The sequence below is a fragment of the Nannospalax galili genome, unplaced genomic scaffold (assembly GCF_000622305.1).
Source record: "Nannospalax galili isolate Female #2095 unplaced genomic scaffold, S.galili_v1.0 scaffold978, whole genome shotgun sequence".
In the NCBI taxonomy this organism is placed as follows: Eukaryota; Metazoa; Chordata; class Mammalia; order Rodentia; family Spalacidae; genus Nannospalax; species Nannospalax galili.
Window position 1 is genome coordinate 582,314 of NW_008341878.1, and position 13,885 is coordinate 596,198.

General features: G+C 42.2%; 1 protein-coding gene across 10 annotated transcripts in view; it reads right to left on the bottom strand.

Annotated features, from left to right (window-relative positions):
- The window catches only part of Dicer1 (dicer 1, ribonuclease III), a 78,841-nt gene that overhangs the window by 51,262 nt on the left and 13,694 nt on the right, over positions 1–13,885 (bottom strand). For 4 of the 10 annotated variants that reach the window (XM_017799224.2, XM_008837573.3, XM_029565622.1 and 1 more), the window contains exons 2-3: positions 11,368–11,433; positions 10,206–10,303 (exon numbers count right to left, since the gene is read on the bottom strand). The exons of 4 other annotated variants lie outside the window; for them this stretch is intronic. In XM_017799224.2, coding sequence (XP_017654713.1) covers positions 10,206–10,259 — 54 coding nt within the window. In that variant the 5' untranslated portion in view covers positions 10,260–10,303; positions 11,368–11,433. Of the gene's footprint in view, positions 1–9,590; positions 9,707–10,205; positions 10,304–11,367; positions 11,434–13,885 lie in introns of all 10 variants that reach the window. 2 more of the 10 variants (XM_029565621.1, XM_029565623.1) reach the window with 2 other exon arrangements.

A 13,885-nucleotide genomic window follows, 5' to 3' on the forward strand; every position in this document is an offset into this window, starting at 1 on the left:
ATCTTCACAGCCACACTGTCATGGCATGGTGGCCCAGGACCTTACTTTGTTATCCTGCCCATTCTCTGTAAAAAGGTTTCACTCTTTAGGTGACATGATGCCGATGTCTGAGTGTATTATGGATTTGGAAACCTGAGAGACACTGTACCTAAAGGAGCAAGGGTGGGAAATCGATTCAGAAAGAACAAGGGCTAGGAGCAGCTGGGAAATTCTTGGGCACTTTATGATTAAGGTATAGATGATATTCACCAAGGTGACAGAGGATTCTACAGAACCCTGTGCCAGTACATTAGAACAATGGCTAAAGAATGAACAAAGGTGCCCTGTGTGGGTAGAAAAGGACACCAGAAGCTATCTGGCAGCTAAACAAGAATCTCAGTGCTAATGGTAGGTTGTCTCCTTATGAGTTATTGGCCTGGAAAGCCCAAGAGCCCCTCCCCTCCAAACCATAGAGCTGTCGCCACTACTGTCAATGGCATGCCAGAACTAGATGGCATGACCCTGCTGTTGAAGACACTGCAAACTCTGGTTGCAGGACTTGGGGAAATCAAGCTGGGACTGAGCAGGAAGTGCTCAGCCTCTGCTGGCTAGCTTTTGTAGTTCTGGAAGGTGCCGTTCAGGCTGTGGAGAAAGCTTGCCAGAAGTCCTACTCAGCTGTGGAGGTGCCAGGCAAGGTGTGCCAACTAGTACAACAGTGGCATGGGTGTTATGGAGACAGCATACCCCCTGACTGGATGTAAGGCCTGCTCCACAGAAAGGAACTCATATATGGTACTGGGGGCTCAGGAAAACCCATGGCTGGGGAGGTTATAGGCCCTAGTGAGGACACAACTGCTATTTTGTTAAATAAATGTCATGTATCTAACAAATTGCCTTCTGAATATTTATATGTATACCCACAGATGACTGCTGTTACACACAAGTCAAGCTCTTGAGATAAGTGACTGCTGATGTGGCAGGATAGCCCAATATCCAGCTAGAGATGGAGGATGATCAGACACCCTCCAGGGCTCAGGATACATCATGAAGAGGTGGGGAAGAGGTAGAGTATTGTACAGCATTCTCCTCAGAACCTCTGTGATTACTTCCAAGACACCCCAAGATCAGGCCTGTTGATGCTGACCTTCCCTCATAGAAGGAAGTGGGAAGGGTCTTGGACCCTCACCCGAGATTCCAGATGCTCCCTCCGACACTTGTATGTCTCTCACTTAGGTTTCCAAATCCATAAAGCCCTCAGAGGTCAGCATCATGTCACCTATAGAGTGAAACCTTTTTACAGAGGATGGGCAGGATAGCAAGGCAAGGTCTTGGGCCACCATGCCATGTCAGACAGTGGGGCTGTGAAGACAACCTTGGGGAGGTACTCTGAAGATCCAGTTATCTTAGAGGTCAGCAGCTAAGGGGCATGTAACTCTGCTCTAATTGCACATGGCCTCAGGTCTCAGGGGGTTCTGGGATAGAAGGCTAACAGAAGAGGGACTCCATCTATGCAGCTATGAGAAGTCGTCCATGCTGGTGTGAGACTTTCCAGTGGTGTGGTTGCTTTGGGGTTACCCATGCTCTATAAGCCCATAAACTCACTGGTTCCCCAAGTTGGGCTTTGGTGATGCTGTACTTTGGTTTGTCATTGGAGCCCTGTAACAAGGGGATAGATGTTTATTCACATCTCCCCAGAGAGAGTTCTTAACGATGCTTGGCACAGTAGGCAGGACCATAACAACTAGCTGTCTATCAAGACTCCAGGATCTGCCTATTCCCAAGTCCCACCCCCAGAGACCACCACATACACATACCCATCCTGCCCCCAGTTCTGGGGTTATAGACATCTACCATGATACCTAGTTCTTATACATGGGTGCTTGGGATCCAAACCCAGGTCCTTGTGCTGCGAAGCAAGCCCATAACCACTGAGCCTTAGCCCATGTTTCTAAAAGTCTTACCCAGAACAGAGAGCTAAAGTGCCAAGGCTCTGTGTGAAAGCCCATCATCACTCCATCGGTAGAACTTACCTGCCCTGTATTTGGGAATTTATACCCTATTTGCTCTGTAGTGTTCACTATTACTCAATGAAAATGGAAAAAGAATCCAGCTCTTCTGTTTCCTGAAAACAAACTTTTTGCTTTACTGGTATGCTAACTTTAGGGCCATTCTATAGAAATATTACTTTGTATTTATATCCTCCATCCAGCCTATATCTTTTTATATCTTATGTCCTATAGGAATATTACATTATATCTAATCCAGCAGGAAATCTTAAGTACAGTCAGTCCCTTTTATGCTGAAGCACAGAACCGCACTCTAATTTCAGAAACTAAGCGACTGCAGACCTGAAGTGCAGCTCCCACAAGGTGCCATCTCAAGGTAGTGCAGAGACATGAGGACCTCAGCAAGACGGTGCTCACACAGCAAGGTGCAGTCACTTATTAGGACCTTTTTCAGAGGAAGATGGCACGCAGAAGGCAGCAGAGCACTTCTCGAGAAACCATCAGGTCATGATTTTTCTTGGATCAAAGAGACCATGTTCCTAATGAGGAAATCACTCATTCTCTACAAAACCAAAGCCCAACAGCCAGCCATTCCTTTCACCCCAACCCTGACATATACAGTTGCAAATTCCACAGCCCTCAGGACTCCAGCACACCATATGGATGTCAAGTTCACCTAGCTTCTGCAGATCAGTGCATCACCCTGAAGGTCCACAAGGAAGGCAGGCTATGGCACTGAGCTCCCCCGCAGCTTCCGCTCCCACAGTGCCTCTGCTTCATGGCTGCAGCTGCTCGCTGTCTAGGAGCGCTGGCCGATGATCCCTCACTTTTCACCCCGCACACGCTGATGCAGACCCATCAAGACACCACGAAAGGTTTCAAGGAAACCTAAATCCTGGCAATGGGACTCTAAAAGGAAGGCAGTGGTGAGAAGAGCTGACATTTTTCTGCCACTTCTGAACTCTAGGTGCGTGGACACTGGCAGCCCTATCTGTAGCCGTCTCCAATTCTCAGATAAACATTAGTAATAACAATTAATCTGGAAAAATAGTCTACAAAACAAGTAAGAGTGTTTTATTTTTTTTTAAGGAATGAAACTAACTATGGGAATTAAGGGGAGGAAAGAGCTCAAGAGAGGTGGGACCATAGCAGACAGAAATTATCAAGGCAGAAATGGGGAAAATGGAGACACTATAAATTGGGAGGGCAGGAACAATTGGGAGGGAGGATAAGACAGGGAGGAAGCCGGGCGTGGTGGTGCACGCCTTTGATCCCAGCACTTGGGAGGCAGAGGCAGGCAGATTTCTGTGAGTTCAAAGCCAGCCTGGTCTAAATAGGGAGTTCCAGGCCAACTGGGGCTAGAGAGAGACCCTATCTCAAAAATACCCCCCCCCGCAAAAAGAATGTAGGCACTGTTGTCTTAGGAACATGTTTGGCCTAGAGAGATGGCTCAGCGGTTAAGAGCACTGACTGCTCTTGCAGAGGACCCAGGTTCAATTCCCAGCACCCACATGGCAGCTACGAACCGTCCTTAACTCCAGGTCCAGGGAAATCCGAAGCCACTTCTGACCTCCACGGCATTGCACAACACGGGTACACTCACAAACATGCAGGCAATACACTCGTACACATAAATAAAATTTAAAAAATTAAAAAAATAAAATAAAATAAAATAAATAAGGGGCTGGGTGTGGTAGTACACGCCTTTAATCCCAGCACTCAGAAGGCAGAGGCAGGCAGATCTCTGTGAGTTCAAGGCCAGCCTGGTCGCAGTCCAAGAGACCCCCAAAATTACACAGTCTATTGCCACAGCCCTTGATTACTTCCCAGAATGTGATGGTAAGACCCTATTGCTGGACAAAACATACTTTGGACACAGGATTTGGAGCAATGGAGCTGGAACTGACCTGGAAGCCTCCTCCCCTGCAGGCTAGCTCTCATAGTTTTGGAGAGCACTAGGCAAGCTGGTGAAGGGAGAACATCACTAGATGGTCCAACCCCAGCTTCAAGGCCTAATAACCACATCCTGAAGGCTAGCTCTCATAGCGTTGGAGAGTACCACAAAAACTGCTAAGGGAGAACATCACTAGATGGTCCAACCCCAGCTTCAAAGTCTAAAAACCACATCAATGACCGGCACAGCAAATGACATTGGTGCAGTAGTAGCACTTTTATCTTGGGGATAATCAACAGCTACCTAATTGGACCTGAAGCCTATTCAATGGGAGGAAACTCATGTGTGGTACTACAAACCTAGACAAATACATATAGCTGGAGAGGTTATAGATCTTAGAGAAAACTCCAAGGCTGTCACAACTCTATAGACAAATGTAATATGGATCCTTAAATCTATAGACAAGTATCTCAGTCACCACCCATCAAAGTAGCTTCTTTTTCAAGAGACAGAGATAGAGATTGTCTGTGAACTGCCCAAGCCTAAGTGGCACATCTAGGATGGAACCTCTATACCTAAGGCTCACAGAACACAGAACAAGGGATGAAGAGAACACTAATGCATCTTTCAATTTTCATCAATGAAGCTCCTTCATGCAGCAGAGGGCCAGGAATACAAAAGGCCACAAATGGCCAAAATGCAGAGAAGAAGAATCTGCAGAGTGTGGGTCCTTGGACAGGACACCTATAAAATCCACTCACCCAGGGCTCAGGGATTATTGCAGAAGAAAAGGCAGAAAGATTTTAAGAGCCAGGGAGGAGGGGTATGACCCTACAGAAATAGTCATACAGGCTCCTGGGACTCTTCACATACAAACCTACAGCAATGGTGTCAGCATACACAAGACCCATGCAAAATTAAACAGACTAAAACCCAGCACAGAACTGTGGAAATGAACAGCAGGCCCCAATCTTAGTTAAAGAATTATTGGCAGCTGATTACTGCTGGGCGAGGAAGAGCTGATCTTCCTAAAGGGAAGGACTCTAGATAGGTTAACTAGATCCCAGTAGATGGACTTGCACTGAGGGACATCTGGGGACACTAACTTTACATGACAGGCCTTAATACAAATGATAGAAGACATGAGCTCCAGTGGGGGCAGGGGGCTATGAGAGGGTGCCAAAGGGGAAGGGGGTGTAAAAGTGATTTTCTGTATAAAATACACAAAAATTCAATAAATTTTTTTTTAAAAAAGGAAGGAAACAGCCGGGCATGGTGGTGCACACCTTTGATGCCAGCACCCAGGAGGCAGAGGCAGGCGGATCTCTGTGAGTTCAAGGCCAGCCTGGTTTATATAATGAGTTTGGTGAGTTCCAGGACAGCTGGGACTACAGGAAGACCCTGTCTCAAAAAGACCAAAAAAAAAACTATATTCTTCAAAACGTCACTGTCATAAATACAAAAGAAACCATTAAAAGGTGCCACGTCAAAGAAGGCTGTGAAAGGCATGACAGCTAACACAGTGCTGATATCGGGCTGGGTCTTGGCCTGAAGGAGAGCAAGGTCGCAAAGGACATTTTCCAAAATGAAAATGGTTACAGCGAAGGTAAACAGTGTGACATGGTATGCAAGACATGACAGTTGCTCCAGTCAAGCCAATCTGCATGTCCACCTGGCCCCATCATTCTGGGGTAAGAACACCAAAAAGCTATCCTCCCAACAGATTCAAGGATACAATGCACACAGTATGACCAACAGCAGTCCAGGTGCTATTAGATGTCTAGAATCTGCTCTCTGTAACTGAAACTTTATACTTCTTTGATGGGCATTTCCTCACTTCCCCCACCTCGCACCCTTGTTACCTGATTTCACTTTGTCAGAAGAATTCTACTTGTTTATTAGATTCTACATATAACTGAGATCATGCATTTGTTTTTCAACACCTAGCTTACCTCACTTAGCATAATGCCCTCCATGTACAGACAGGTTATCACAAATGTCCTTCTTTATTAGGACTGAATATTCTATGTGTGTGTGCACATAAGCATGCGCATCTGTTGACAGAAACATAGGCTGTTCCAATATTCTGGCTACTGTGAATATATTACAATAAATATACACACACAGGAATCTGTATTTAAGAATTTGTAATGCTGATCAACATTCATAGAGGCATTACTGAAAAGGTTTTAAAATTGTAGAAAACGGCAATGTTAAAACACCCTGAAGTTGATCTGCTCTACATCTACCTCAGAGAATATCCATATTCTTAGAAAATACCCACAGAGCATTTATGAATGAAGGGCCATGATGTCTGGAAATTGGTCTCAAATAGTTCATAAACACAATTTACACACAAATACAGACAAGATTAATAAAGTAAATAAGGTTAATGGGTAAAGCACATATTGGCCTATTCTAATTCTTGTATATCAGTCCTTTATTTTCTGAATAATAATCTGTGTGTGTGCATATTCTTCTCGGCTGACAGACACAGGTACTGCTTTAGTATCGTGGCTATTGTGAACAATGATGCAACAAACATCCAAGTAAAGGTCATTCAATGACCTGATCTCATTCTCAAAGGACAGTGTTGGCTCCCTTTTTAAAATTATATTGTAATATAATACCAATGAGCACTTCATTTCTTTGAGGGACAACCATAGTTGACTCTGACTATATCCACTTTGTACTTCTTTCCTAAATGACACCATTGTCCACTCTGTGTGTTCTCAAACAGATGCTCCCTGAAGCTGTCAAGGGTTAAGTTCCGTATTTTCTACTATCTGCCAGTCACCCAGACCCATGAGTACATGACTGTCCTTTGGTCTGAGGAATTGGTTCATGCTAATCCAATGCCAGAAGATTTAGGCCTTTCATTTGGTGGTTGAAAAGAAAATTCTTTCCCCTATGACTACGGCTCAGAAAACATCAGCCCCATTTGCTATCAAAAATATCCCAGAGTGATGAAAAAGGCACAGCCTTAGGCAGAAACAAGTACTTCAACAGCAAAAATAAACTGGGTCCTTCACAACATCAATGAGTTCCTACATCAATTAACCTCAAAGCCAGCCTAACAATGGCCTAGCCAATTACATGAATCAACTAATTCTCTTACATCCAAGCTCCTTGAGCTGAATTTTATTCAACTCATGAATACAGGACACTCTAAATCAGTATTGTTTCTTATAAAAGATCTAGGTAGAAAAAAGGACAGAAAAAGAACAGAAACAAAAACAGGAGGGAAGAAAGGAAAGTCAAGGACCAGACAGGAAAAGCCATCAGACTAGAAACATAAGGCGACAGAGATCACAAGGAAGGCACGAGGCGGCCGTGACCAGATCACAGGAAAGTTGAGCTTTGTTTAGAGCAGAACAGTTTGAGTCTACCACAGTTATATAACAGGGTGACTTCCATCTAGAAGCTTCCATGACTTCTGAAGCTCAGACAATCCATAATTTGTCCTTATGAAGTTTTTTTTCTTTTTGCTCTAGATTCTGCGAAATTTTTTGTTTTGTTTTGTTTTTTGGTCTTTTTGAGACAGGGTCTCCCTGCAGCCACAGCTGGCCTGGAACTCAATATGTAGACCAGGCTGGCCTTGAACGCACAGAGATCCACCTAAAGGCGTGCGCCACCACGCCCGGCTCAGTAAATGTTTTTTAAAACTGAAAAAGATGCTCATTACTGAAATGAACTGGGTAAAATGTGGGGTTTCCCTCTACAGTGAATCAAGGAAGGATGCAATTCCTAAGAGGATAGGAAAAACACAAGGAGTCCAGGACAGCCAAGACAGCTGGCCCATGACCAGCAACTCAGTGGAGAAGAAGCCCTCAATCCCCCACAGCTCCTGTGCTGGGAGTCATCTTGATACCAGCTATACACACACAACAATCCTGTTCCCAGGACCCCAGGTGAAGATTGGAAAAGCAGGTGATACAAGTCAACCCACAACCCAGGCTAGGTTCCTGCATCTTAAAACAATCTATTTTTCCCCCAGAAAATAAAACATTTCTCATCACTTTCCTTTTCCCACCCCACAACTTGCAGAGTCTGGGGAAAAGATAAATAGCTGGCTTCTAGGAATCAATTTGCAAAGCAAATGGCAAACAAGACTGAAAGTATACATTTATCAGCATGTCAGCGCTCTGTACAGAGAAAATAGGCATATTAAGCTGTAAAGGAAATGTCAAGTAATAGGGCAGTTCAGAAATGAAACTTGTAGCTGCAGAAAACAAAGATTCTATCAGTTTTCAAAAACATAGACAGCAATATAAACATAAAAAGAATTCATAGAAAACAACTTGATATTTAAATAGATAGAGGAAGTCCCTTTGTGATGACCAGTCCCAAAGGACACTTTGAACAGCAGTCTTGCTCACAACAATGTGACCCAGGACACCTTGTTCTCTTGCTTAGATCACTCACCATGCACACCATGATACCTCTGCTTTGTCAGCATCCACAAGCCATTTCCACAACCAAGGGGGAATTTCTTCTAGCTAAAACGCAACACCCTCGATACACCCTATCGACCACCTAAATGTGTTTGTGTCTATATAATTTTTTTTTTTTTTTTTTTTTCCCTAAAAACCCAGCTGGGCTGGAACTCACTATGTAGACCAGGATGGCCTTGAACTCACAGAGATCCACCTGCCCCTGCCTCCTGAGTGCTGGGATTAAAGGTGTGCGCCACCACACCCGGCTAAATATTTATTTTTGTGTGAATATATTGCCTGCATGTATGTAAGTGCACCTGTGTCACATAATGCCCACAGAGGTATGAAAAGGACCATCAGATCCCCTGGAAGTGGAGTTATGGATGGTTGTTAGACACAGTGTGGATACTGGGAATCAAACCCAGGTCCATTTGCAAGAGCAGTCAGGACTCTTAACCACTGAGCCATCTCTCCAGCTCTCTGGTGTTTGTATTTTATCCCACGTGCTCCACCCAACTCCAACAGTTGTTCTGTGTAAACTTGGGGTACACTAATACCCATACACCAAAACATACTTCTATCACATTTGCATTCAGATAATTTCTTTGAAATCTCTACTCTTGCTTTACAGTGATCACTAGACTGGGGTGTCTTTGAGTACAGGAGTTGTATATTTTATTTTCATCTGATCACCCACTGTCTTGATCCAGGGCTGGGACACAATAAATGAACAATGCAAGTTTGCAGAAAGAAAATAGTGTCACCCAACCAACAGACAGCTGTTTAACTTCATGATTTTTTTTAATATTTTCTTTTTTTAATTATTATTATTTTATGCATATGAGTGTATTGCCTGCATGTATATGAGTGCACCCATGTCATGCAATGCCGCAGAGATCTGAAGAGGACTTCAGATTCCCCTCAAACTGGAGTTAAGGACAGTTCATAGCCACCATGCGGGTGCTGGGAATCGAACCCAGGTCCTCTGCAAGAACAGTCAGTGCTCTTAACCGCTGAGCCATCTCTCCAGCCCCTAACTTTGTGATTCCTATCATTTTACATACAGGCACACATATAAGCATGCACACTTTCTTTTTCTGTAAAACTAGGCTCCCTAGGAACAAAATGTGGGTCCCATTTTTCTGCATCTTGGTGTGTATGTGTACACAAATAAAACTGAGTCACAGATTCATGAATAGCCACACAATAATTTACAGAACACAATCATGGACAGTTCAATGTGTATTTTTATTTGATCTGGAAATAAATTCCTACCATCTCTGATGGGTGGGTAGAAGAACTTTTCAGGGAAATGGAAAACAGCAATTCAACCTTCCAATTATAATTTTCATTCACTTTACATATGGTAGCTGGTCCCAGCAATATACTTTCTATTTAGGGAAAGCAAACCCAAGATTAAAAAAATCAATAGGTAATCTAATAATGTAATAACAAAAACCCCTATAATTTTGCCAATTTTTACTTTCTTTGGCATGTTTAATAGATTTTTAACAACGTTAGTGAAAGGCCCAGAACCTCTGCTGGTAAGTGAAAGTTCCAGTTTCATAGATGAACTATCATTAGCTCCTTTGGCAGAGCCAAAAGAGTAATTGCAAGTGACTGTTCTCAATTGCAGGTTTTAAGTTTCTTGTCAAATAATTTACACTCACGAAATTGGTAAGGCTGTTTCCCGGCTTCTATGTTCTATTCACTTAGAAATAATTTAGTAAGACTGGGGTTAGAGTTCAGTGGCAGAGCATTTACCTAGTAAGTGCAAGGCCATGATTCAATCCCCAGCACCACAAAAACAAAAACCAACCCAATAAACAAAAAGCAATAACAAGAATAAGCACTCTTCCTCTCTCCTCAGACGACAAACCAGAGATTTACCGTTTTAATGTCTGCGATCTCTGTGATGCTGCTGTCTGAACTGCATTTTGACATTGTGATAGTTTATTGGAAAATCACAGCATGCCCAAGCTTCTGCTCTAAAAATAAATGCAAAAAGAGCCAAGTGTAAGATTGCTGTAAACTGATGTGCACACAATGAGCCTGCTGAGAGGGGAGCTGCAGGAAAGGCCTAATGTTGTTTACTTCAAAACAAAAGACATCTGGGTTATTTTAGAATGCTGTGTCTAACCTAAAACAAAGAACAAGAGAGGCACAACAGCAAGCCAAGCTTCCAGGGAACAGAGCTTCGGCAAAGACCAAGGAAACGGTCAAAAAAAGTGAATAAACGAGACTCAGATTTCAAAGACCACACCTTACAGATTATAGAAAAAGAAAAAGGTAATTATGTATACTTCCCAAATTCGTACTTACAATAAATAAAAAGATAAGGTCACCAGAAGAGGTAATTAGCGAGAAATCCAAATAACTTATAACAAGCCTTTAGTACATGTATGAAATCCAATAGCAATTCTAAACGAAATTTAAAAAACTCAAAAAATAGTTAAATCTGCTCTATCAGCTCTTTTATAGACCTGGTTTGTGAATAAAGCGTTCAAGAATATAATTAACAATGCTAGTGTTGAGAAGAAATTGAAATTTAGGTTACCTCTCCTAAATGATATTATGATTCACAAACTTTAAGAAAGCACAAAGAATAGGTATGAACTCGGGTGTGGTGGCCCACACCTTTAATCCCAGCACTCGGAAATTCAGGAGGCAGAGGCAAGAGGATCTCTGTGAGTTCGATGCCGGCCTGGTCTATACAGCAAGTTCCAGGGCCAGCAAGGGTTACATAATGAGACCCGGTCTCAAAAACAAACAAACAACAACAAAAAAAAAAAAACACAAAAAGAATTTCTATGAAAAGCTTAATATAATCAGCACACAGATTTGTGCTCACCTGCTAACAATTCCTACACCACCATGGGGCAGGATATGCAGGCCAATGGGCAGTGCGGCTCTTCCCACTATCCACTCAAGCCTTTCAAACATTCATTGGGGGGGAGGGGGTTAACTCTCATTTTGTACACTTTTTTTCCTTCTAGATGTTAACAAATCAGATTGGAACAACCTGAACACTGCTCAGTACACACATATTTACCTCAAAATGCTGATTCTAAGTTCTTTCAGAGTTTCCAAGTCTGCATTAATTCATAACCTAGGTTACCTAAAAGCAATCAGAGAGAACATTTTAGAAGAGACAACTCATTCTTAAAAACCAATCCTAAGAAATTGGCTACTTAACAAATTTGATACTTGATAAAATTTTTAGATTTAACTCATCAGAATTAGATATCTCATAAAATTATCTATTGGATACATGTCTGAAAGAGCTGCCTATTAGTATTGTAATTAATGTTCTAAATCAACAGAAAAAAAAGGAACAGCCTTATTTGTACAATCCAATCAGATACCAGAGAGAACCCTTGATTACATTCCCCAGTAAGATCTGGCATTCAAGCTCCCTAAGGAGCTCCAGAATCAGAGCGGCCTGTCTTCCAGCCTCCAGGATGCCCATGTGTCTTTAGGGCTAGCTCGTCCTCCTCTGCATTTTTAATCATTCTATACTGCCACCCAGTAAAAGATGCAAAGACCAGGCACACCAACATGGTGAGATGGATCAGGTTCTAGACTGTTTCAGATTCACCTCATTTCTAGCAACTCTATAGAACAGTAAACAAGGAGGAGCTGAGGATGAGCACAATCAAAACACACTGGATGACATTCTCAACTAATTAATAAAAATATTTTTAAAAGAATAGTAAACAGATCATCCTTTAAAAAGACAACTCAACCATTACAAAATTACTGCAAAATCATTCAATTATGTTACTATTCTGTATGTACAAGAAAAAGTCAATATGACAACTATGTAGTAGTAACTAAATTTATTAAAAAGGTCATCAATGCTGATTGTTGACAATAAATTACAAACTTGTAATTTAATTACAAACCTACAAAATCCTGTTTCATAGGCCCCTTTATGTAGTTCTGAACTAGGTATGCACCATCCCAGATCCTAGGTTTTAATACAAACGGCTCCCACCAGCACCTAGCTGCAGTAGTTTGAGCAGTAGCCCTTCCAGCTTGAAGCTTAAAGCAGCTACAACTTCCTAGTATAAATTCTCAAAACAAGTTAACAGAATGCCACAGATTGTGACACCATTAGCTTCACAGTTACTACTATCTAATTTCATCCTATTTTCAAGCTCAAAATGTACAACTTCCATAAAGTTCCCTGTAAACAAGGAGGAAAAACAAGATAAGCACTGGCATTAACATTCTGTGAACACTATGAAGTTTGGAGGGCTTTGCATTCCCAGCCATACATGAACAGCAAAGGAGCCTTCATGATGGCAGGCATCCACACTGGAGAGGCCAAGAAACAGCTTCCCATGACCATGTGGTATGAGGGTGAACAAAATTAAAATTTTGTAAATTCTCATTGCTGAGAATTAAAGGCAAGAAATCCCTCTTCCCTGCTCTCCTTTGGAAGCCTTTCTACTTCTCCTTCAGCATATGTAACCTAAGCCTCTAGTCACCTAACTATGAAAGTTTCCTCCAGAACCTGAGCAGTGTCTGAAATGTCATTAGCAAGGAAGGAAATTAAGTTCCTATTTTCCAGGGAGGCGAGGGAACTAATGCGTCACCGACTCCAATTGTAAAACTTACTCTACATCATCATGATAGGAGAAAACTAGAAATTTTATCTTGAAAATATAGATGGAATGGACCATAACCACTGTGAAACTTACAGTGAAGTAACAAGGAAAACTTTTCAAAATAAAGCCACCAGCTGTCAAGGAGGACTTGGCCAGGCATGGGAACGTGGGCACCTACTGACTGCTGAAGCTAGAACAGATAATCAGCTACACTGGGCCAGACCCAAGATGTGCAGCAAGAGGACACAAGACTCCTGTTTTGTGGGTTCTGTGACTGACTACATTCGGTCTTTTCTTCATTTCCTATGGGCCCCAGAGGTCCTGTTATCCAGCACCTGTTCTCAACTCCAACAGAAGGTTCCCCACAGAAGAATGTTTACTGCCTTGTAATAAATCAACAGTTTGCTCAATGTAAGTCCACACTTTCCCTGCCTTCCTCAAAACACTAATTCAGAGCTATCTGGATCTAGTTCCTGAACTGCAATCCTAAGACCTCAAATAAAACCCCTTTTCCTTTCAGTGTCTGAGTTTGGGTTTATAGACACCACTTAACTACAGAAGTGCCACATTCCTTCCTGTCTTCACACTCTCTTTCGCAATTGCCTGAGATGTGTTCCACGGTCTAGTTAAATACTGTTCGATAATAAAACTGTTTTTTTTCTCTTCTACCTCTATGGAGAGAATTTCTGGGTTGGTTGGAAGACTCTTAAACTATATTTCTCCAAAAACAGCTTTTAAAAAAATTAAAAGCAGCTCAATTCTCAAGCAATATGCATGGCAAATAGCAAAGTTTCATTTCTTGGAAGTGAAGTATTGGAGCAACCCTGAAATATGTTCCGCAACAACATGGAGCAAAGGAAGTCTAAAAATAAAGATGGAACAAAATAGAAAAACCCTTTGCTTCATTAAAAATAAACCCACATCCAAAGAGTCCAGATTGGTTAAGAACAGCTCCTA